Source organism: Eretmochelys imbricata, chromosome 3, assembly GCF_965152235.1.
Source record: "Eretmochelys imbricata isolate rEreImb1 chromosome 3, rEreImb1.hap1, whole genome shotgun sequence".
Lineage (NCBI taxonomy): Eukaryota > Metazoa > Chordata > Testudines > Cheloniidae > Eretmochelys > Eretmochelys imbricata.
In genome coordinates this window covers 83,896,580-83,920,849 of record NC_135574.1, presented here as the reverse complement: position 1 = coordinate 83,920,849, position 24,270 = coordinate 83,896,580, and the positions used below count along the sequence as shown (strand labels likewise).

The 24,270-nt window shown below is 44.1% G+C and overlaps 1 protein-coding gene across 1 annotated transcript in view; it reads left to right on the top strand.

Moving 5' to 3' along the window:
• Positions 1-24,270, top strand: part of AK9 (adenylate kinase 9) — a 226,801-nt gene that overhangs the window by 191,333 nt on the left and 11,198 nt on the right. Inside the window, exons 33-40 of the mRNA XM_077812135.1 lie at positions 3,100-3,301; positions 10,721-10,867; positions 14,066-14,286; positions 18,677-18,873; positions 19,528-19,697; positions 21,796-21,894; positions 21,974-22,076; positions 23,373-23,487. Of these exons, the coding sequence (XP_077668261.1) occupies positions 3,100-3,301; positions 10,721-10,867; positions 14,066-14,286; positions 18,677-18,873; positions 19,528-19,697; positions 21,796-21,894; positions 21,974-22,076; positions 23,373-23,487 (1,254 nt within the window). The remainder of the gene's footprint in view (positions 1-3,099; positions 3,302-10,720; positions 10,868-14,065; positions 14,287-18,676; positions 18,874-19,527; positions 19,698-21,795; positions 21,895-21,973; positions 22,077-23,372; positions 23,488-24,270) is intronic.

The following is a 24,270-nucleotide window of genomic DNA, read 5'->3' as shown; positions in this document are numbered from 1 at the left end:
CAATGCATCCGATGAAGTGAGCTGTAGTTCACAAAAGCGTATGCTCAAATACATTGGTTAGTCTCTAAGGTGCCACAAGTACTCCTTTTCTTTTTGCAAATACAGACTAACATGGCTGCTACTCTGAAACCTGTCAATAGTAAGAAGGCATTTCCTAGTGGAATCACCACACAGCAAAATGGAAAAAAGATTCTTTACCTAGTGCCACCATCATCAGAAGCGTCCATGATCTTCTCTCGCTAAAAACTTAATAGCTATCCATCAGTTCCTTATGAATATACTTGGCAACTGTTAGCACTGTGGACAGCCAGCCATTCAGTCTTCGCTTATTCTACTACAGTAAGGTTTCTGAAAGGACTGATCCAAATCTTCCCTCCTGAAGCCTACCCTAACATGAGACCTCAGTCTTCTCCTGTCAGCATTGATGAATGCTCTGTTCAAACCCTTAGCCTCATATTCATTCATTAGTCTGTGAAGATTGCATTGCTGGTTGCTATCATCTCAGCCAGAAGTGTAGGTGAGTTGGGGGCCTATTGGCTGACCACCCTATATGGTCTTCCATAAGGATAAGGTTTCCTTGAGATTACATCCCAAGTTTACTTCTAAAGTAACCGCAGAATTCCATCTGAACCAGGTCATCCACATCTGTGTCTTCTAACTGAAGCTCCAGGCCACCAGAGAGGACAGGAAGCTCCACTCTCTGGATGTCCATTGAGCTTTAGCCTTCTACCTACAGAGAATGAAATCCTTCAGAAAAATCTCCCAAACTGTTTGTTTCCTTTGCTGAATGCATGAGAGGAGAAGTTCTCCTCACAGAGAGTGTCAAAATGGATATTGGGCTGCATCCTGCTGTGTTATGAGCTGATAGTGATCCTTCCTCCTCAAGGCATGAGGGCTCACTTGACTAGAGCACAGGCTGCAATGGTAGCTTCATTTTGAAATGTTCCTTTCCTATACATTTGCAGAGCAGCAATGTGGGGCTCCATCCATACATTTGTGAGACATTACACTTTGGTTTAGGCTTCTTCGGCAGATTCATCTTTTGGCAGAGCAGTCCTCCATTCTGTGGTACAACAGGGTTCCTTGTGTCCTCCTCCTTAATGAAAATTGTTTGAGAATCACTTCAAATGGAATACCATAAGGACCATCACTCAAAGAAGAAAAGAGTTGCTTACCTTGTGCAAAAAGAAAAGGAGTACTTGTGGCACCTTAGAGACTAACATTTATTTGAGCATAAGCTTTTGTGAGCTACAGCTCACTTCATCGGATGCTGTAGCCCATGAAAGCTTATGCTCAAATAAAATTTGTTAGTCTTTAAGGTGCCACAAGTACTCCTTTTCTTTTTGCGAATACAGACTAATACGGCTGCTACTCTGTTACCTTGTACAGTAACTAGACTTCCTTGAGATGTATGGTTCCTATCTGTATTTCACTACCCACCCTCCTTCCCCTCTGCTGCAGAGCCTTATCCTATGGCTATTCATGGTAGAAAGTTAACTGGAGAGGTGGTCATCCTGCACCATCCCTTATGCCCTCGGTTGGGAGCACAAGGAGAAGAAGGGCGCAGGTACAGACCAACGGACATTGCCAGCAAAAATCTTCTGTTCTCAAGCACATGGAGCATGCACACATATCAAGTGGAATACCAATAAGGGACCACACATCTCCAACAACTCCCATTACTGTACAAAGTAAGTTAATCCTCCTTTATTTAACTTTCAATTCTTAATCTCCCCTTTGCCCCCCACACGTATAAGATTCTCTGTGTCTACTGTGAACTGGAGTTCTCTCCTATCTCTTACCAACCACAGCACTCTTGAAGCACTATTTTGTAGCCTGGGGTAGACTAGAAGAGACTCCTTTCAGTGCTGCCCCTTAATTGTACAGAAGCCAGGCACTCTGGATAACATTTTCCAAAGCACCTAAGTGCTCCTTAGTCCCATTTTGGAAAGTACTTATATCACTTAGGAACCTAAGTCCCATTGAAAGTGGCTATACTAAAATTTTTACCCTTATTCTTTCCCAGAAACTGAGCATGTCTTTTCCACATCATTGCCACCTCTGTACAAGAAGGCAAAATAACAGTTTTTAATTTATTGTCCATATAGTCCTATAGGGCCAGGTAAAGATTGTATTAAACTAAATTGGCAGTTGTCGATGTCTGTCTATTTTTAACCTAAATGTTAGTAGGTGATTGAGGCACCCTGATTGTCAAACTGATAGAAATGAAGTTGTACTAAAACTGTTGGTTACAGAAAATGGCAAACTGTATACAATCATCATTCTGTAATCTCTGGTTTTGTTTGGTGTGTTTTTGTAACCACAAAGTTTTGAAAATCCATACAAAATTATATGGTTTTTATTTACTTTAGCTAAAATCCACTTTTCTTTCTTCCCCACTGTCCCCCCAACTACTTGGGGGACAACGGTGAAGGGTCTCTACAGAACTGTAAACCCCAGCGAAAGCTGGTGTCCAACAAAGAAGAATTAGTCAAAAGTAGAGTCGCTTACATAATGGTGCAGAACATGAACCACAAGCTAAGCTTTGCCATATAGTTGTATTAACATTTTATCACAAATTGTCCATCTATCACACCAAGAATGTAGTACAGCAATGCAACCACATATAAGAAGATGGCAATTATCAATTTCTTTACCTTTTCTAATATTGTGGATGAATTTAATGTTCATATAAGTCATGATCTAATGGTATTAGTTATGGCCATACATAGACTGGAAAAGTACTCTGCAAGTTCCAAACATGTTGTCTGCCACTGCATTTTAACATCCTGTACCTGCTATTCCAATCCCAGCCTTATACTAAGCAGTCACTGTTTTAGTAATGCAGACATTGCTTTTGGGAGTTCAGTGTCAATGTCTGGATACTAATGCATTTTAAATTATACATACTTGCATAAGCTTGACCTACAATACATTTTTGAGAAGTCCTGTGTCTTGGCTCTATACCAGTAGCATACTGCATTTATCTAAATTATGATAGTCATAGTTTTATGGAATATGAATAACATTGTGAATAAATCATTGTGTTGCATTGATGTCTAAGTGAAAGCTGAGTGTTAAAAACAAAATATTTTTCAGTTGCTAAGAAGTTTGCAAGTGTCTATGGGTTAATGCGCTTATCTATGGGAGATGCTATCCGAATAGTGTTAAACAATCAGCCAGAGAGCGAGCTGGCACTTATGTTAAAGTGGCATCTTCAAAAAGGACTGACTGCACCTGATGAACTAGCCATCCAAGCTCTAGAAGTGGCTCTGATGGATCATGTGTGCAGCACTGCTGGGTAAGAGGTTTGTCTGTTTTTGTAAGATAACATTCTTTTCATAAGGATTGATTTGCATAACCATAATGAAACAAGTAGTTTCACTAAAACATGTCAATGGAACCAAACATTTGTCCGTTATGAAGTTACACTTTGGTCCTGTCCACAGTGGAGCACAAACCAGGCTCTCCACTTCAGTCTTCAAAAAGAGTTTTCAAGCATGATTTTCTACAATTCTCAAGAATGAATATTTCAATTTCACATTTTCTGAAAGATACTTTAACCAAAGGGACAGTATTTCATTGTACACTGAAAATTCCTGTTTCTTTCTCAATGTTGATGTCTCCCCCAGTCTGAAACATGAGGACTGCACCTCTTACTACAAATACCAGTGGCAACTCAGACTTATCCATGGAGCTCTGGGACTCGGCTGTACCTGTTCTGCCCTTGCACCAGTTTTTTTCTCTCTGGTAGTGCAGACTGACAGTTCAGTGCTCTCGTTTTGTTTTTAGGAACAGCCAGAAAATAAAATCTGTCTTCTGTCCCCTAACCCCTATGGAATCCAAATTTCTAGTAGGCTGTCCCCAGAATGGAACCGCCTGCCAAGCTGACCAAAGTTAAGAATCATCCTACTTCTTCATCTCTCCCGCAAGCTCCAGCTTCTCTCCCAAAGAGTAATTCTTCGAGTGCTTGCTCATATTCCAGTTTAGGTGTGCGCACACTGCATGCACGGCCGTCGGAGAATTTTTACCCTAGCAACACCAGGTGGGTTGGCTGTTGAGCCCCCTGAAGTGGCACTTTCATGGTGCTCGATATATACCCCAGCCGACCCAGCTCCCCCTCAGTTCCCTCTTACCGCCCATGACAGTCATTGGAACTTTGGAGTTCGGCTTTGCTGGTCTCCACTCTCCCTAGCACTTGCAGTTTCTAGTTTATAATAGTTCATAGTAGTTCATAGTTATAGTTGTAGTTAGTTAGTATTAGTGGGTTGGGGCGGGGGTTCCCCTCCTTCCTGATTTTCTATTGGGCTCATGCCCAAAGCTCTGGGATTCAAGCCCTGTGGTTCCTGCTCTAAGCCCATACCAATGGGCGACCCCCATGACTCTTGCCAAAAGTGTCTGCTTGATGAGACTCCCCCAGACAAGTGCAGGATCTGCAAGGGTTTTCATCCCCGGACCAAGAAGGAGCGGGACTTTCGTCTCAAACAGCTCCTTATGGAGTCGGCTTTTAGCCCTCAACCAAGATCCGGCACCAAGCACCTCGGTGTGCAGCACCCCAGCAGCAGCGGTAGGAGCAGCACCGCGGCTGGACTCAGAACAAGACCCACGGCATCGTCGCTTCCCGGCACCACAGCCGACATCAGCCCGGCACCACTCCCACTCTCCTGCCCAGAAGCAGCACCGGAAGCTGGAAAAGGCTGGCCCACCTCCACAGAGGCCAGCCCCCTTGGAACCACCTCTGGAGGCACCCCCCACAAGGGAGTGCCTAGGGACACAGTCTATGGCCTCAGCACCGTTGACTCCGGCCCTGGGAGGAGAGCTGTTGAGTCTAGTGACCCTGGACTCAGTGGTACACAGTGTGGTCGAGGTCCAGTTGCCGTCCACCCCGGATACCTTTGCGGCTGCAAGGGACCTTATTGCCATGACAGCATCAGCATCCCCTCAGCCTCATGCCAAGGCACCGGTATCTGCACATACAGCACCATCCCGAGGCAAGCTGGCCCTGATCTACCCGTCAGCACCGTCAGTCGAGCCATGGCACCAGTCTCGTTCTTGGCACCCTTCCTGCTCCCGACGCTGCTTGCACTCCACATGCCATTTGCAGTCCTGGCACCACTCTCCTTCGCGGCACTGGTTATACTCGTGGCGCTAGTCGTACTTGCGGCACTGCTCTGCCCACTGGTCACCATTGAGGAGCAGATCCCGGACCTGATGCCACTCATCTAGATCCAGGTCCAGATCCAGGCACCGTTCCAGGTCCCGGCACCACTCCCCAGCTTCGTGGCACCATTCACCATCACCCCGTCGGCATGACCCGGTGCAGATCCACTTGGCACTGCCTTGGCCTTCCCTTTCCATTTCCCATTCTTCAGGATCGGATGCAGGGTCACGCTTCTTGGACCGCCACCATATGGACCATAGCCACCTGGAGTCAGGGGCTGGGCATTGGCAGGCGTAGGAGCAAGGTCCCGCTCAAGTGGCATAGCGCCAGGCCCAGGATGCTCCGTCTAGGGCTTCTTGCTCAGCCCCGTCCGAGCCACGAGTGCCAGAGGCTGCCGCCACTCAGCCTGTCCCGGGAGGCATGGAGACTGTGGTGGCTCCTCTTCCCATGACAGGACCTCCTACAACACCTGTTCCTACTCTGGGCCTGGAGGTCGCTGGCACAGGACAGCTGGGCCCAGTTCTGCAAGAGGCCTCAGATGACCCTCTCCCCTCTGTGGCCTCCTCCTCACCCGATGAGGCAGTGGCAGGCACTACAGTCTCAGGCCCTCCTCCCGTAGACCTCTGTGCCTACCAGGACCTCCTGCGCAGGGTGGCCCGAAATATGAACTTGCAAGCAGAGGAGGTGGTAGAGGTGGAGGACCCAGTGGTGGATATTCTATTAGTGGAAGCGCTGTCAAGGGTAGCCCTTTCCTTTATTCGGACTATCCACACCACCAGAACAATCTGGCAAACACCTACATCCATCCCACCAACTGCTAAGGGAGCGAAATGCAAATACTTTGTCCCCTCAAAGGGGTACAATTATTTGTTCACCCACCCACAGCCTTGTTCGCTAGTGGTAGCATCGGTAAACAAGAAAGAACAGCATGGCCAGCGGGCCCCAGCTCCCAAATCAAAGGACGCCAAACACCTTGATCTGTTTGGGTGCAAAGTTTATTCCTCAGGGGTCTTCAGCTCAGGATCAGTAATCAGCAGACACTCCTGAGCCATTACAATTTTAACTCCTGGAACTCCATGCTGAAATTTAAGGAGTTTAGTACCTCCTAAGACCAGAGAGGAGTTTGGGGCCTTGGTTGATGAGGGCAAAACAGTGGCATGGACCTCGTTACAGGCCTTGCTGGACGCTGCGGATTCTGCCATACGTACTTTGTCCTTGGGGATAGCGATAGGTGTGTCTCCTGGTTGCAAGCCTCCAACCTGCCACCGGAGCTTCAGCAACTGCTGCAGGACCTCCCCTTTGATGGAGAGGGCCTGTTTTCAGACAAGACCAATTCCAGACTACAAAGCCTTAAAGGCTCAAGGGCCATAATGAAGTCCCTGGGCATGCACACACCGGCCACCCAAGAGAAACCCTTCAAACCTCAGCAGACACAACAACACTTCTATCCTCTCCCTCGACTGAGGCAGGATTTTTATAGGAGACAGGGCCATAATGGCAAGAGGAAGCCTTCCAATCCCCAGTCTGGGCAAGGCCAGGGCCCGCTCAAGCCTTCGTCAGGCTTAAAACAGGCCTTTTGAAGGGATGCTCGAGGACGGTGTCCCAGACCTCATTCAGGATTCCACCCCACCTTTCTTGAATCGTTTATCCCGCTTCCACTGTGCCTGGTCCCACATAACTATGGACTGCTGGGTTCTCCACAGAGGAGAAGTGGAATACTCTCTCCAATTTTCTTCCTCCCCACCCTCCTTCCCCGTCCCTCTTCAGGGACCCTTCTCACAAGCAACTAATTCAGGAGGTTGACGCTCTTCACCAGGGGGCGATCGAGGCGGTTCCAATGGAGCTAAGGGGCAGGGGATTTTACTCCCAATATTTCCCAATCTCCAAGGCAAAGGGAGGGCTTCAGCCCATTCTGGACCTGCACAGTCTCAACGAGTTCATGGTAAAATTGAAATTGCGCATGGTTTCCTTGGGCACCGTCATACCTTCCCTGGATCCTGGTACGCCACCCTCGACATGAAGGACATGTATTTCCACATAGCGATTCATCCAGCGCACAGATGCTTCCTCTGCTTTGCGGTCAACTGTGAACATCAGTTCACGGCCCTTCCCTTTGGTGTCTCCACGGCCCCCCTCAGTGTTTACCAACTGTATGGCGGTTGTGGCGGCTTTCCTTCGTTGTTGGCAGGTGCAGGTATACCCTTATCTTGACGACTGGCTTATCCAGGGACACGCCAAAGAACAGGTGCAGTCCCACCTCCGCTTGGTCAGGGACACGTTTCTTAGGTTAGGCCTCCTTCTCAATGTGGCAAAGTCGACACTAAAACTGACCCAGAGAATAGAATTCATTGGGGCGGTTCTGGACTCTGTGCAGACACGAGCTCTCCTGCTGGATGCCTGTTTCCAGGCTTTAGTGGCCCTCGTCCGGAGCCTTCAGAGCTTCCCAACCTCATCGGCAAGAAGTTGCTTGAGTCTTCTCAGCCACATGGCTTCCTACACAAACATGACCAAGCATGCCAGACTTCGACTCCACCTGTTACAAGCCTGGCTGGCATCAGCCTATCACCCAGGTCGAGATAGCCTGAACTTGGTGGTCACCGTCCCGGAGTGGGACCTAGCCACTCTCTGCTGGTGGCTAAATCCCCAGGTGGTTTGCAAAGGAGTCCCCTTTCACAGCCCGCAACCTTCCTTGTCCCTGGTCACGGATGCGTCAGGGGACATTCCTCAGGGACATTCAGACGCAGGGCCTATGGCCCCCATCCGCGCTCTCCCTTCATATCTACGTTTGGGAGCTGATGGTGGTGCGGCTTGCCTGTCAAGCCTTCTGGAGCGGCTGCAGGGTCATTGTGTGGCAGTCCTCACAGACAATAGCATTGCCATGTTCTACATCAACAAACAAGGGGGGGATCCGCTTCTCCCCCTTCTGTCAGGAGGCCGTTCAACTGTGAGAATTTGGTATAGCCCACTCCATTCACCTGCTGGCTTCCTTTCTACCTGGGATCCAGAACATGCTGACGGACCACCTGAGCAGATCCTTCCGCTCACACAAGTGATCCCTTCAACCAGATATCATCCACCCCATCTTCCAAAGGTGGGGGTTTCCCCAGGTTGACCTGTTTGCCTCCTGCAGCAATCGGAAATGTCCAGCTTTTTTGCTCCCTCCAGAGCCGCTCCCCAGGCTCTCTCACACAAACGCCTTCCTGCTCCCCTGGACGACTCGTCTATTTTACTCCTTTCCCTCGTTTCCCCTGGTGCACAGGGTTTTGCTCAAAGTATACAGGGACAGGGCGCAAGTAATTCTGGTAGCTCCTGCATGACCCAGACACCATTGGTATACCATGCTCCTGGAACTCTGTGGACGCTTCAGTCCCATTGCCTCTTCTTCCAGACCTGATTACTCAGGATCACTGTCGCCTCTGCCATCCTGATGTACGATCTCTCCACCTTACAGCATGAATGCTGTGTGACTGAACCCTGCAGAACTTCGCTGTTCAGAATCTGTGCAACAAGTTCTGATGGGCAGCAGGAAGCCCTCCACTAGGGCCACATATATGGCTAAGTGGAAGCGGTTCTTGTGCTGGTGCACTCAGCACAACATGCCCCCTCTCCAGGTGTCCAGGCCTGTCATTTTGGAATACCTGCTGGGCCTAAAACAGCAGGGCCTGGCGGGATTCTCTGTCAGAGTTCACCTTCCAGCCATCTTGGCTTTTCACCCAGGTGCGCATGGCTACTCTGCCTTCGCCAATCCCATGGTTGGCAGGTTTCTTAAGGGCCTGGACAGTCTCTACCCACAAGTTTGACACCCAGTCCCCACATTGGACCTTAACTTGGTCCTCTCCGGACTCATGGGGCCCCCGTTCGAGCTGCTGGCCACCTGCTCCACCTCTCCTGGAAAACAGCTTTCCTTGTCGCTATCATGTCGGCGTGGTGGGTCTCCAAGCTCAGAGCCCTTACTTCCAAACCACCCTACACTATCTTTCATAAAGATAAAGTGCAGCTTTGGCCTCATCCAGCCTTTCTTCTAAAGGTTGTATCGGCCTTCCATATCAGCCAGGACATATTTCTCCCAGTTTTTTATCCAAAACTGCACGCCAGTCACCAGGAACAGCGGCTGCACTCCCTCTATGTCTGTAGGGCCCTCGCCTTCTACACTGAAGATACAAACCCATTCAGGAAGATGACCCAGCTCTTCATCACGGTGGCGGACTGGATGAAAGGCCTCCCGGTTTCATCTCAGTGGATCTCCTCATGGATCACGTCCTGTATCCACGCTTGCTATGATCTGGCCGGTGTGTCGACCCCGCCCCCCCACTGCTCATTCTACAAGGGCCTGGCCTCATTGTCGGCTTTTCTGGCCCAGGCGCCAACCCAGGAGATCTGCAGAGCCGCAACTTGGTCCTTGATACACACTTTCGCTTCGCACAATTCCATCGTCCAGCATGCCAGAGATGACATGGTACAGCGGTCCTACAATCCACGTTGATTCACTCCGACCCCATCACCTAGGTGAGGCTTGGGAGTCACCTAAATTGGAATAGATATGAGCAAGCAGTCAAAGAAGAAAAAACAATTACTCACCTTTGTAACTGTTGTTCTTCGAGATGTGTTGCTCATATCCATTCCAAACCCACCCCGCTTCCCTTCTGTTGGAGTAGCCGGCAAGAATGAACTGAGAGGGCTCTGGGTCGGCTGGGGTATATATTGAGCGCCATGAAGGCGCTAGTCCAGGGGGGCTCCACAGCGACCCACCAGGTGTTGCTAGGGTAAAAATTCTCCTATGGCCATGCACGCATCACACGCATACCTAAATTGGAATGGATATGAGCAACACATCTTGAAGAACAACAGTTACAAAGGTGAGTAACCGTTTTTTCCTCACAGGACAGGACAACACCTAATTGATCTCTAACATGCAGTTTTCAGCTTTGAGATCAGGATTGCATAAGCTTCCCTTGATGTGAATGTTTTGGTGTATCTTGGCCCACCAATGCCTAATATGTGATAATTATGTTTCTTTTCAATATGGATTAGACAGACCTTGAGTTAAAGTAGTAGATGTTGATTTAGATGTTATCTCTTTGGAACCCAATCCTGCTCCTGTCAAGTTGCTAATTATGTAGAGGTATGTAGTGGGGCTAGCTATAAATAAATAGATAAGAGCTCATAATTTAAAACTCCAACTTTAAATGACTCTGAACTGTCAAGTTGTGAACATCACCAGGCTATGTAACCATGTGTTCCCACACTTTTACGCTTGGCCTACCTCCTCCACTCCCTACAATTTTTGTTACACCCACTTCTTATATTTTGTATTACATTTTATTGTAAACTCTGGGGTGGAGACTGTGTCTTCCTGTAGGTTTGTACAACCCCTTGCTCAATGGGACTTGGATCTTGATTGGGGTCTCTGGACAGTACTGTAATACTGCTGGATACAATTATTTTAGGCTTGAATAAAGACTGGAAGTGGATTCTTGCTATTTACTGTTTAGTCTTAATGGTAAATTAGGAACTGACAGGTTTTTTTAAACCTGTATTCATGTTTCTGTTTTCACACAGAGTTGTTATTGATGGGTATCCTGTAACAACAAAACAAGTAAACATCTTGGAAGCAATGAGAATAATTCCAGTGAAAATCTTTGAGTTACAAGTGGATGCAAAGGAGCTTTTTAGAAGAGCACTAATAGACAAGGAAAGCACTGACAGGTAGTGATGCTAACAAAGAGTGATGATTTTATCCATGTTGTCAGGGTTCCCTCCCCACTCTGAACTCTGGGGTACAGATATGGGGCCCCGCACAAAAGACCCCCTAAGCTTATATTCCACCAACTTAGGTTTAAAAACTTCCCCAAGGCACAAATTCCTTTCCTTGTCCTTGGACGGTATTGCTGCCACCACCAAGTGATTTAAACAAACATTCAGGGAGGGGCCACTTGCAGCCCTATTTCCCCCCCAAAAAAATATCCCCCCAAAATCCTTCACCCCCTTTCCTGGGGAGGCTTGAGAATAGTATACCAACCAATAGGTTAAAGTGAGCACAGATCAAAGCCCCTGGTTTTTAGGACACTGAAAATCAATCAGGTTCTTAAAAGAAGAATTTTATTTAAAAAAAAGTACAAGAATCACACCTGCAAAATCAGGATGGAAGATAACTTTACAGGGTAAATAAAAAGATTTAAACCACAGAGGATTTCCCTCTGACTCTGCTTCCCAGTTACAAAACAGGAATAAAATTACCTCTTAGCATAGGGAAAATTCACAAACTAAAACAAAAGATAATCTAACGCATTTCCTTGCTATTACTTACAATTTCTGTAATTTTATATTTATCATTTCAGGATCTTTTAGGAGCTGGTTCACCTTCTTGGTCTCTCTCTTTGTTTTGAGAGGGAACCAACAAAGAGAGCACAAATAAAACCTTCCTTCCCCTCCCCCCCAGATTTGAAAGTAACTTCTTTCCACATTGGTCCTTCTGGTCAGGTGCCAACTAGGTTAATTGAACTGATTAACCCTTTACAGCTAAATGATTCTGTACCTTTGGCCAGGAGGCATTTTATGTTACTGCATACATAAAGGTTGTTACCCTTCCCTTTATATTTATGACACATGTAAATCTTATCTCTCACAAGTATCGATTTAAGTACTCATATGTCCCTCATCAAAAGAATATCTGAGTGCTGTTGAAAATGACTACCAAAAACTGTATCTGCTAGCTTTGCTACTGGATTTTATTATTCACCCACAAAAGCATTACTAGTGTCAGTAAAACAGATACTTAACTGACTCTAACATAATCTGTCTCTATTCCTTGAGAAAGAGTTCTAATTGTAGGCCTTTTTAAAGGTCAGGAGTAATGTTTCATTTCTCCAAAGTACAGTGCACAAGTTATTTTTCTAAACCAGTGTTTCTCAACTTATTATACATTGTGGGCCACACATGTGGCCCACAATGTTTAACCTGGACCGCAGGGGCAGGGTGGCAGCACAGTAGCAGCCCAGACCCCACCCTGCGGGCCAGAGACCCCAGGAGCTGCCTGGTTACCCCGACCTCAGGACTCCGATAGGGTTGCCAACTATCTAATTGCACAAACCCAAACACCCTTGCCCCACCCCCCTGCTCTGCCCCTTCCCTAAGGCTCCTAGGCCAATGGGAACTGCAGAGTCAGTGCTCAGGGTGGGGCAGCGTATGGAGACCTCCTGCCCCCTCCCAGGGGCCACAAAACGTACTGGCCACTTCTGGGAGTGACATGGGGCCAGGGCAGGCAGGAAGCCTGCCTTAGCCCTGCTACACCATCGGACTTTTTGTTCATTTGCATCACAAAAAAATAACCAAGAACTATCTTTTTGCAAGAGTTTTTTACAACTCCCATTTTTAATTTCAAACAAGTTATATTTTGTAGGCTTAAATCTGCCCCATTGTGCAATCTGAATAATTACTAAAAGGTAGTATTACGTTAAGAGCCTTATCTTATTGCTTTAAAAAAAATCCCTAATATATGCTTTTTGCACTGTTTAAATGAAGAACCAGGATACTCTATGCATTTAAACTAGATATTTATACTTTTCAGGATACTTGCAGCTGTGTTCTAATCCAGATTGCGCTGAGAGTTTTACATAACATCCCAGTTTGAATTTAGTTTACTTTTTAATTGGATAAAATATATATAACTTTCTGAGTTTGGAGCTTGCATTTCTCTTAAACATATTAGAAGATTATGGCTCCTTACTGCTAAACAAGAATCTGATGCTCACTTGATTCTTTTGGACCTTGATATCACAAATTTCTAGTTCAGATACTGGATTCAGGATTGTGCCTACCACCACACCAATGCTCCCATCTTAAAAGGCTCACAAGACTTTGTTTAGACTAGGATTTAAAGGCATGTGTAGCGAAGCAAAGACTCACCAGTGCAGTGCCTCCTGCTGGTTGTCTTGGGAATTAGCTCTTCAGCCTTCAGAGTGCCCTCTGCTTGCCAATGTCTCGCTTACCTCCGGCCCCCATGTCCCTCCCAGACCCCAGTGCCCCTTACCCTAGGGTTCTGCCCAGGGGACCCCCCCAACCCTCTCACCCACCTTGCCTCAGTGGCTACTGCCAGTCATCATCTAGCCCCCACTCACTGGGGCAAACTGCAATCTTCTCATGGCCACTCATTATTGGCAAGGAGGTTGGACCAGCTACCTCTGCCTATATCTGGGCTGCACCTCCCAGCCCCAGTACATGCATAGGCCTTTACCAAGGCCTCAGCCTGGGGAGTTGCCAGGCTGGAGCTCCCCAGCCCCTCTGGCCTTTCCCCAGCCCTGCTCCACTCCAGGTGCCCTCTTCTCCCAGGCACCCAGGTCCTTCTCTCTCCCCAGCTAGAGAGAGACTCTGACTCAGCTCCTCCCTGGGCCCTTATAACAGGGCCAGGTGTGGCCTGATTGGGTTGTGGCCCCAGTTGTGGCTGCTTCCCCAATCAGCCTACCTTTTTCAGGAGCAAGGCAACTGCCCTGCTACACGTTACTAGAATATGTCCATAAACGTGTAATAATTAATATCCTAAAAGTCCTCTTCAAAATATTAAGGCTAAAGTCAGGAAATAAACAGACAGAGTGTAATTTTCTGAATTTTGCTTGTTTTCTGGACATCCACTTGATTACTCAGAGTTGTGTAATGATAAGAACAAATGAGAATTTTTTCTGTATTAATGACAATACGATTCTTGATAAACAGAGCTGTATTTCCTCAACAGTACTCTACAGTTTCAATAAGCATAATTAAAAATATATTGATAATGAACTCTAATGTATAAATTTTGACCTTCAGTCAGATAATCATCATCAGGAAAAATATATATTTTGTATGTTTTTGATTCTTCTTATGTCAATGCTGTTTCTTAAATCATTGCTATTTTTTTATTTTCTTCAGTCCACCTTATCCTATACATGACAGCTCACAGATTCTAGCTATTCAGAACTCCTGCTATAAAAAGCAAATTGATGCTATTAGGACTTACTACGAGAAGGAACATCAGAACTGGTGTGTGGTTGATGCATTCCGCAGCAAGTGGTGGATCTGGAACAAAATATTTGAGGAAGTTCAGGTGATCATTAAAAAGATCCAAACATATCTGGAAACAATCAGAGAAGGTAAAAGAAGAATTGCTGTTTAAAAATAGTGCTTGCTGTTTTGTAATTGTAATATAAGGAACCCATTGTGTCACATTTAGATTCAATTTTAATTTGCTTCAAGTTATCCAAAGCAATAATGCCCAGGCAAAAACGTTTTAAGCTGGATTTAAGTTTCAGAGCACATTTCAGTCACTTAGTAGTAATAAAAGTCTTACAAGAAAATAGTACTTATAAAAAAAATCGAATATCTTGATTACACTGGGAAAATGCATCATGTCAGAAACTAATAAATGTTATGTAATATGATGCAAAACACAACTTGCATAGATAGAGGCTGAACATGTTAGTTGGTCATGGTTAACACTATTGGTTTTAAACATGAGTCTCTTGTCTACACCATTTTACATTACGTTAACAGAGAGCTTGTCTACATGGTGAAGTAATGCACTCTACAGGGGTGTGATTTCTAAAGCCTACTAATGAGTTGTGCATTAATTGGTCCATCTAGATCCTGCTGGTGCACACTAAAAGTTTCCTACTGTGCTTTAACATGCTCAGCACTATATTAAAGTGCTCTAGGAGACAAGGTAAGCAGTCATGGAATAAGAGGAAATGGCCTCCCATGGATTAGTAACTGGTTAAGAGATAGGAAACAAAGGGTATGAATAAATGGTCAGTTTTTACAATGGAAAGAGCTAAATAGCGGGGTCCCCCAAAGATCTGTATTGGGACTTGTGCTATCCAGCATAATCATAAATGATCTGGAAAAGGGGTAAACAGTGAGGTGGCAACGATACTAAATTACTCAAGATAGTTAAGTCCAAAGCTGATTGTGAAGAGTTACAAAGGAATTTCACAAAACTAGGTGACTGGGCAACAAAATGAGTGATGAAATTCAATGTTGATAAGTGCAAAATAATACACATTGGAAAAAATAATCCCAACTATATATATAAAATGATGGGGTCTAAATGAGCTCTTACTACTCAAAAAAGAGATCTTGGAGTCATCGTGGATAATTCTCTGAAAATATCTGCTCACTGTACAGCAGCAGTCAAAAAAGCTAACAGAATATTAGGAACCATTAGGAAAGGGGATTGATGATAAAACAGAAAATATCATAATGCCACTATATAAATCCGTGGTATGCCCACACTTTGAATACTGCATGCGATTCTAGTCACCCCATCTCAAAAAAAGATTTACTAGAATTGGAACAGGTAAAGAGAAGGGCAACAAAAATGATTAGTTAGGAGTATGGAACAGTTTCCATACGAGGAGAGATTAAAAAGCCTGGGACTGTTCAGTTTAGAAAAGAAGAGACTAAAAGGAGATATGATAGAGATCTATAAAATCATGAATGGTATGGAGAAAATGAAATAGGGAAGTGTTATTTATCCCTTCCCATAACACAAGAAATAGAGGTCATTAAATTAATAGGCAGCAGGTTTAAAACAAACAGAAGGATGTACTTCTTCACACATCGCACAGGCAACCTATGGAACTCATTGCCAGTGGATATTATGAAGTATAACTGGGTTTAGAAAAGAATTAGGTAAGTTCATGGTCCATCAATGGCTATTAGCCAAGATGGTCAAGGATGCAAACCCATGTTCCAGGTGTCCCTCATTAAACCAATGCAATTTAAAGCATGGATGTTCTAAAATCAATTTAAACCTGAATTATATCTGTTTAGTTTGCACCTTTAAATTTACTAATGCAAGCTAAACTGCTATTACTGGTTTTAAACTGATATAAGGATATCCACAAAAAGAGTTTGCATCAATTTAAGTAAATCAGTTCTTAAACCAGTTTAAGTTAACCTGGTGCATCTTCTCTGTGTGGACAAGCCCCCGATGCATTTTTCCAGTGTAGACAAGGTCTACAGACTTGTCCCCACCTTGTCACAAACTAAAAGTTTGTGTAGACAAGCCTTAAGAGACCACCTCTCTCACCTTGTGACATGTTATCACCGCTGAGATCAGCAGAGTTGGTTGAGCAGGAGCCCAGTTGATATGAAAGGGAGTTGCGATTAAGATGTTCTCCAGTAGGACTCCTTAGCACCTTTTGGAATTTGCTTCTTTACCTCTCACCCCTTGGTACAAAGTAGCCTGAGTTTGTTGATCTTCAGGATTTGCTGAAGAGCTTATTTCCTTCCCAACTCCTCAAAAATTTCCTCTTCAGGGTGTTAGGTACTGGGGTAGAATCTGTTTGGGGGTTGAAGTTTTGTTTATATTTTTTGTGATTGCCAGAGTATTGTATAGTGGGAGCCACTGGAAGAGACCATTTATTCTGTTTATATATTTGAAATACTTATTAAGGTCGCTCAGTCCAGGACTGATGCTTTGTTTTATAAACTAGTATAAATAAAAATACGTTTATAAACACAGAAAATTCAGAATTAAGGTTAATCTTACAAGGATTGTTTTTTGCAGTGCTGTTGTAGCCGTGTTGGTCCCAGGATATTAGAGAGACAAAGTGAGTGAGGTAATATTGGACCAACTTGTATTTGTGAAAGAGACAAGCTTTCGAGCAACACAGAGCTACACGGAGGTCCTGAGGAAGAGCTGTGTAGCTTGAAAGTTTGTCTTTCACCAACAGAAGCTGATCCAATAAAAGATAGTACATCACCTACCATGTCTCTCAAAGGTTTTGATTTTTTATCCAGTGTACACTCAGCCTTAATAAAATTTTTGTTTGTCTGGGAATTTCTTTCTTTTTAGTTTTTTTGAGGGGTGGGGAGGAGTTGGTGAGGTTGGAAAGCAAGGAACTAGGAGTCATAGGAAGGCAGGAAACAGAAGCTTTACTTGGTCCTTGGCTCCTTAGCAGGCCTCTGTGAGTTAGATACCTCAGATTCCTCAGGATCCATATGCTGATTCCTCTTTTCCTACTAGCTGGTAAGAATTCTGTTGCTATCTGCCACTCTGTGAAGGCATTACAGATTCTGCTCCTGGTGAAGTACAGAAGCATCTTCCAAGATCTGTTTTACCAGAGGATGGAATTTGATAACAAGTTGTCTCTGCAAGTCCTGCCTCCACTCCCTGGCAATGTTCCCTCTAATTTTTGACAGGCTGTGTGTGCAAAAAAACCTTTCTGTGCAAATTGTTGTGCTTCTGTGCAAATTTCCATGTGCATGGGGTTTAGGATCTGTGTGCGTGCACATACACGCACAGCTTAGAGGGAACAGTGCTCCCTGGCTTCTTCATGGAAGAAGACTGCGTGGATGGGAGGGGTGAATGGGAGTGCTTACTATTTGGGAGTGTCATGAGTACATTGATTCTATCTTAGTTTTTAAAGACTGCATGTATACAAAGCATCCATGTACAATCTTCACACTTTTATTAAGTTTACATACATGAATAAATAAATCCATGGCCTCTCTGAGGGGATAATCCCATTTAGACAAATCTGCTGGCAATAGGGAGGATAAGAGCTGGTGCCTGAGATCCAGGAACACAGAAGCAGAGGAGAGATATTTTCACTTCTTCCAAATGTAACTGCGGGGTGAGTGATGTAAGTGGCAAACTAACATAATTTGCATTGATTTGGTATTAGTATGAGTACATAACAAATGTTACTTAAATTGATTTGTTGTTCTGTGGGGACAAAATTGCTATTCTTTGGGGATCAAATTCAGTACTGGCATAAACTGACACATTTTAGTTGTTGAGTTATCTTACACCAGGGTTGAGTTTGGCCACAGCTGTCCTTGAGGATGGTGCAATATAAATTAGAATGCTTGTGGAGGAAAGACGTGCTGCCTTATTTTACGTCCTCCTTTTGCTTTTCCTGTTACAGCCTCATATTGGCACCCAAACTTCAATCGTCTAAACTTCAGTCATAACCCAAATAATATTTAATTCCTCTTTAATCTATAATTTGAACATTAGACTTTTAAAATATAAATTGGATTTTCTTAGATATTTTATTCCAAGAGATCTTGAATAACTCTGTTAGCTAGACCCTCAAGTTTGTAAGACTGGGGTGAATAAATGAGAGTTTTTATCACATCCTAATTTAAACTTCTTTTCACTTATGTCGAGAAATCAAATGACAATTTAAATGTTCCTTCGCATCAGAGGAATGAAACAGTACACCCGTAATGCAAAACTACCTCAAAAAAAGTTGATTAATAAATTAACTGTGGAGGATCCTGCAACATTAGCTATTGTATTTCTTAAGTAATTGCTAAAGAAAAGATTACCAAAATAAATTAATAAAATATTTTGCAACCTAGTTACTTTAATAATCAAATTATTTATAAAGATTGCCAGTTTGTGATTCTCATCATTGAGTATAAGCGTTAAATTTCCACAATGGATATAATCCTCAAAAATGGCAACATTTTGTACTGCATGTGAAAAATGTTGAAATTTTACAAAATAACATTTTATTCTATTATCGACAGGAAAAGCAGCCAGTATTGCTGATTTATGTATCACACCACAAGAGTTGCAGTCTCGGCTGGGAGAATTTGGACAATACTGTCCTGTCAGCATCGCAGAAAAGGGTGAACTGGTTGACTGCTCTGTAACCTCATCATTGCAGTTTGCAGCAGAGTTTCGAGGACACTATTACAAAATGGCTTCGCAGGAGGAATTGAATGTGAATATCCAAGGGCCTCAATGGCCTCAGCAAGGGTGGGATAGGAGGAAGGGTGGCTTTACTAGGAGCAGAGCCATCCCTATCCATACGCAAAGTACGCAGCTATGTAGGGCACCAGGAAATTTGGGGCACCAAATTTCCTGGTGCCCTGTGCATGCTACTCCAGCTCCTGCTCTGCTCCAGCCACGCCCCCACTCCGCCCCCACTCCACCCCCTCCCCAGCCCCGCCTCTTCCCGCCCCAGCCCCACCCCCACTCCCACTCCCCTGAGGACTCCTGAAGGCCGGGCCTACACTCACCAGCGGTGGGAAGTGCAGTGACCCAGACCCAGCCGCGCCGCCAGTGAGTGCTGGGGGTCGGTTCCCCCCAAGCCAGGGTCCCCTCCCCCCCCTGCAGAGGCCTGGAGCCAGCCCCCTTCCCCCCTGCCACGGAGACCTGGGGTCAGCCTCCCCGCCAGCCCCTGAGGCCTGGGGCCCCAGAATAGCTGGGGATGGCCCTGACTAGAAGCAGGTACTGCACCTGTGAAAGGTAGGGAAGTAGCAAGAAAGAGCAGAAGAGCCAGAATGCAATAAGCCACATCTTGTGTAGCTTGTATAATGTTTATATAATGCTCTGTTTATTTTGTAACAAAAAAGTTTATTTTCTCTTACTACAGAGATTCTTGAATGCACCAGAGTTGTATGTGCCACCATTAGCACCTCATCCTCTTCCCTCACCAGATATGCTACCAAAGAAACTGACAATGGCAGAAGTAAAGGCCTTATTCCCTAAAAAGGCTGAAATGCAAGGATACTGTCCAGTCACTTACCTAGATGGAAAACAAAGGTAAATCCTTACATTTCCCAGAATATTTGTTTAAAAAAAAAAAGTACCCTGAAGAAGTACTGCTTTTCTGTTTTCAACGGGAAAAACAATTACAACTCTTTACACTGTGCCCCTGCAAAACTTTTGTAAAATAAACTTTTGAAACCCACTTGGCTTCGGGCTTCATTATGAACCTGAAACATTGAAGAAATTGCATAAAACATGAAGTGGGCTAAACCAGCATAGATTTGCGTTTCCCCAAAAAAGCCAGAGTTCCTGCTTCTGTTTTTAGCTACTGTCTAGTGGGGTCCAGTAGCCTTCTGTCCTTCATCCCTTCTGATATTTTCACAGGGCAGCCTGTGAGACTGCTCCAATCTTTTTCTTGTATGGTGGGTGAATGGGCAGCCAGAGGCCATCTCTCCCCTTCTCAAGATCTATAAGTGTCTTTTAGGGATTGGTGACATGACTGGTCCTTTTGCTTTCTGCAGTAGTGGTAGTTAAAAACTCTTCTTTAGCTGCTGTTGATGCCACATTAGCCCTCATTCTGAGGCTGAAAGATATCCTACTTATTTGAAATTCTGTTAACATGGGTGTGCTCTGAAGTATTTCTAATGAGCAGAATGAGGTAAGGTCAGCCAGTGGAGCATCCTCAAGAGGACCAGCTTCTACACACCTCCTGCCGACGAAACAGGTGGAGAGCAAACAGGTTTGTTATCCCTCCAAAGATCTTAACTGGAGCTAAGGAACAGACCTACTAGCAGGCCCCCTGCAACAAGTAGGGAAGAGAGTTGAGCAGATGATTACCTATTGAAGACTTTGGGGGATAGATTGTGGAAGGTACTTATACTGTAAGCTTTTTGAGGCTGGGACTGTTTCTTCTTTTGTATCTTGTACAATGCCAAGCATATTATTGTCACTTAATACATAATAGATAAGGCTAAGCTTATGTCACAGAGGTCATGAAATCCGTGACTTCCAGAGACCTCTGTGATATTTTCCGCTTCAACCCCGGGGTGGTGGAGCTGGAGCTGTCAGCCAGCGGGGTACCGGAGCTCAGTTGCCACAGGCAGCAGGGCCCACTACAGCTCCCAGCCATTGTAGGGGTGGTAGCGGGAAGCCCTGCAGCTCCCAGCCTCTCCAGGCGGTTGGGGGAGGACTCTGGAGCTCCTAGATACCGTGAGCGGCAGGAGCCTCCCCGCTCCCAGCAACCACATTGGGGCCCCCACAGATCCCACCTGCTGTGGGTGGCAGTGGGAACCTCAGCACTCAGCCACCACGAGTGGCAGGGGGCCCATGGATCTCTGAGCCACCAAGGGTGCCTGGGGAACCCAAGAACCACAGCAACGGTGGGTGCTGGACCCCCTCCTCCCCATTTTGTCACAAGTCAGGAACAGGTTTTCCGTGAATTTTTGTTTATTGCCAGTGACCTATTCCTGACTTTTACTAAAAATAACCGTGACAGAATCTTAACCTTAATAATAGATCATATAGGACTCCCTCCCCTACCTTTTCTAAAGATGGCTAAAAATAAGGGTGAGCTTGAGCCTTTTGGAGGGGAGTAGGTTCTGTGAGGTGAGGATCTCTGTAGGCTTATTTTTGATTGTGACAAAACTTGCATGGTTTGAATGGTTTCAACCAAGATTTACTTCAGGTTAATTATTCAAAATGGCACCCAAATCTCAGACATTCTAAGAAGATACAAATTGAGCCAGCAGTATCACACAATAAGGTCACAAAGCTTTCCTAAAAAGGTAGCTGGGCATTCACTCATTGTGAGGAAATCCATGGTTGGGGTAGAGCCAACATAGCCAGCTCTAGATCACCTCTTCTCAGCTTCAAAGATTCTCATCCAGAGAAACAGTCCCTGTAGGAGGCTGTTTACAGGCAAGTCTGGAGTAGGGCCCATGTTCATTATTGAGGCAATATACCCAATTCAAATTTTGAACTACGAGTAGCTCTGTCAGTCGTGGTGGGAGCATGAACCATCATACCCAGTTGTTTTTGTAATTAGTAGAGCTATTGGATCAGAACAGTCCCAATTTTTAATGTATTTAAATAGCACAAGTGATACTTCATATTCCTTGTAGATATGTACTTGTTCCTTGTTCTGTCTTTACAGATACGAAGCCTTGGTACCTGGCACCATTGAATATTCTGTGGAATACCGAGATAAGCTATATATTTTTGAAAGTGAAGAAAAACTCCATAAATTTATGAGGTGAATTTATTATCTTTTATTTTAACATTTAATCATTTCATATTTTCTGTCTTGAAAGCACTTAACTTCTGTATCTTAGGTTACCAGAAAAGTACTGGAATCAGAAGCTTCCACATAAACTCCCTCCAATAAAGGAACCAATTCTACTTACTGCTCTTCCCCTGACTGGATACCTTGAACAGGCTAGTTTTTGCTTCTTTAATTTAAATTAATTTTAAGTGACAATATAGGATCTATGTCTTCTGATTTTTGCTTTTTATTTTAAATTGTAATATTAATCTTGATTTTATTAATAGAAATTCAGTAAAGATCAGGGTAATATATGTACTTACAGTTAAGAGAGGATAATACTGGTAGTTTAAAAAATGGCAGCTGTTTGAAGCTATTCGGAGATTTGTAATCTTAGAACAGTCCTGGGGAAGATTAATTAATGGGCAGTATCCAGGTGAGGCGATCAAAGATATATGATAAACTGCAGAACAATGTAATAAAATTTATCCCAAGGTTCCTCCATTTATCTTATGGCTCTCTAATTTATCACAGAGTTAAGACTACTAATACATTGTGCTTTTGTGTAAAATACATATGGAGCTAGTATCCATGCCCATTCAATTTGTCACAGGCCTATGACCATATCATCTGCCCCCTAATCCATCTTTGCATCCACTAATCCATTGTAGGTGGGATGTGCAGGTGGTATGACCTTTGTACTGCTCTAATATTGGTGCTGCTTGATGCACAGAGAGCTGCTGTAACTTATGCCAGCCTTTAACGGTGATGGAGGACCAAGGATGCAAAGGACAGGCATGGTGTATGGGCATTCCTGTTTGTTGCTGTTTCATTTGTATTGCAGTTGCACTTAGGGGTCTTAATCATAGCGTAGTGCTGTTCTGTACAAAAACATAACAAAAACATAGACCCTGCTCCCAGAAGCTTGCCTTCTTTTCCATGCTGTGTTGGCAACAAGGAGAGTATGTGACATAAGAATCTCTATTTTGGCTCTGTGGCATTGGAGGATCACCCTTGCACTGGGGTGATCCTCTGAAAGTTAAATTGGGTTCATGAGCTGAGTATGATGATAGTACAGTAGAGGATAGAGCAGCTACACTGCACTAGCAGGTATGGCCATGCATGTTCATATACGTATGTTTGCGCACACTCTCACATAAAACTTACACGGTGTTGCTAATAGTATGGCAACTTGCCATGGGAAAGTGTTATTAAAATAAATACTAAACAGGCATTTTCTTTTCTATAACATATGGATGGAAAAGATAACTATTTAGGGTCTGACCCTACTCCTGTTGAAGGCAATAACAAAACTCCCATTTATTTAGATGCTCAGACATCATGGTATATCAACACTTATACAGATAGACTTAAGTGACAGCAGGATCAGGCCTTTAATGTATTTTTGGTGTACTGTGTTCAAGTCCTTGCTTCATGGCTTTTTAAAAAAAAAATTTCTATTTCTTCAGGGGATAGCAACTGCTCTAATAAAAGCTATGAATGAAGTGGGCTGCTTAAAGCCAAAGTTTCCATTCTTAAGTGTAAAAAAAACTGCTCTGCTGTTTGTGGCCTGTCATTTAAAAGGTATGGTAAAATGTGCTATAGTAATAGCATTAATTGAATATATGGAATGAATTCTTTTATTTAATATTTTTAGATTAAAAATGCAATCACTGACTCATCTGATTTCCCCATTCTTCTGAAGTCTGATTCTTTAAAAAATAAATACTATACATAGCATAGTACATATAAACAAGTTTTTGGCAAATATATAGGGCACCAAGGTGAAAGAGGTGTTAATAGGCCCCCCAAAAAATATTGTGAGACTCTAATATTACTTTATCACCGCACTAGGGAAATCCCCCTCCCCACAATTAACTAGTTTTAGAACACAACAAAAAAAATTGCTTTTAAAGCTAGCTGGAGCTGTAGTGTTTTGGACAACCTGAACCATTTTTAAAACTGGTTGGAGTCACTGTAATAAAGGATGCTGAAAGATCAACTTAACACATTTATCTGACCTACACCAATTTCCGGAAAAGAATCAACCAAAATATCAGTGCAGGATCTAACTATTTTTAAACTGGTTTAGTTGAAACAGATTTTAGATTCACATGGAGCATTAGTAGCTCTAAGGCCAGCTCCATAACATAAATTCACATACTGATCCACTAAATTAGATCTAGTTATGATACAAAAAGCTGCATCAGTAACTTTCTAGGTAAAGACACAGGTCAAATGTACACAATGATATAATTAGAGCTTTTAGCAGCCTTTACCATAGTCAAGTGTTGTTGACCTGCTAGCTTGTTTGTGATGTCACTGTGGAAAATTTCAAAATGTATGAGTAAGGCTGCGAGTCTGTCA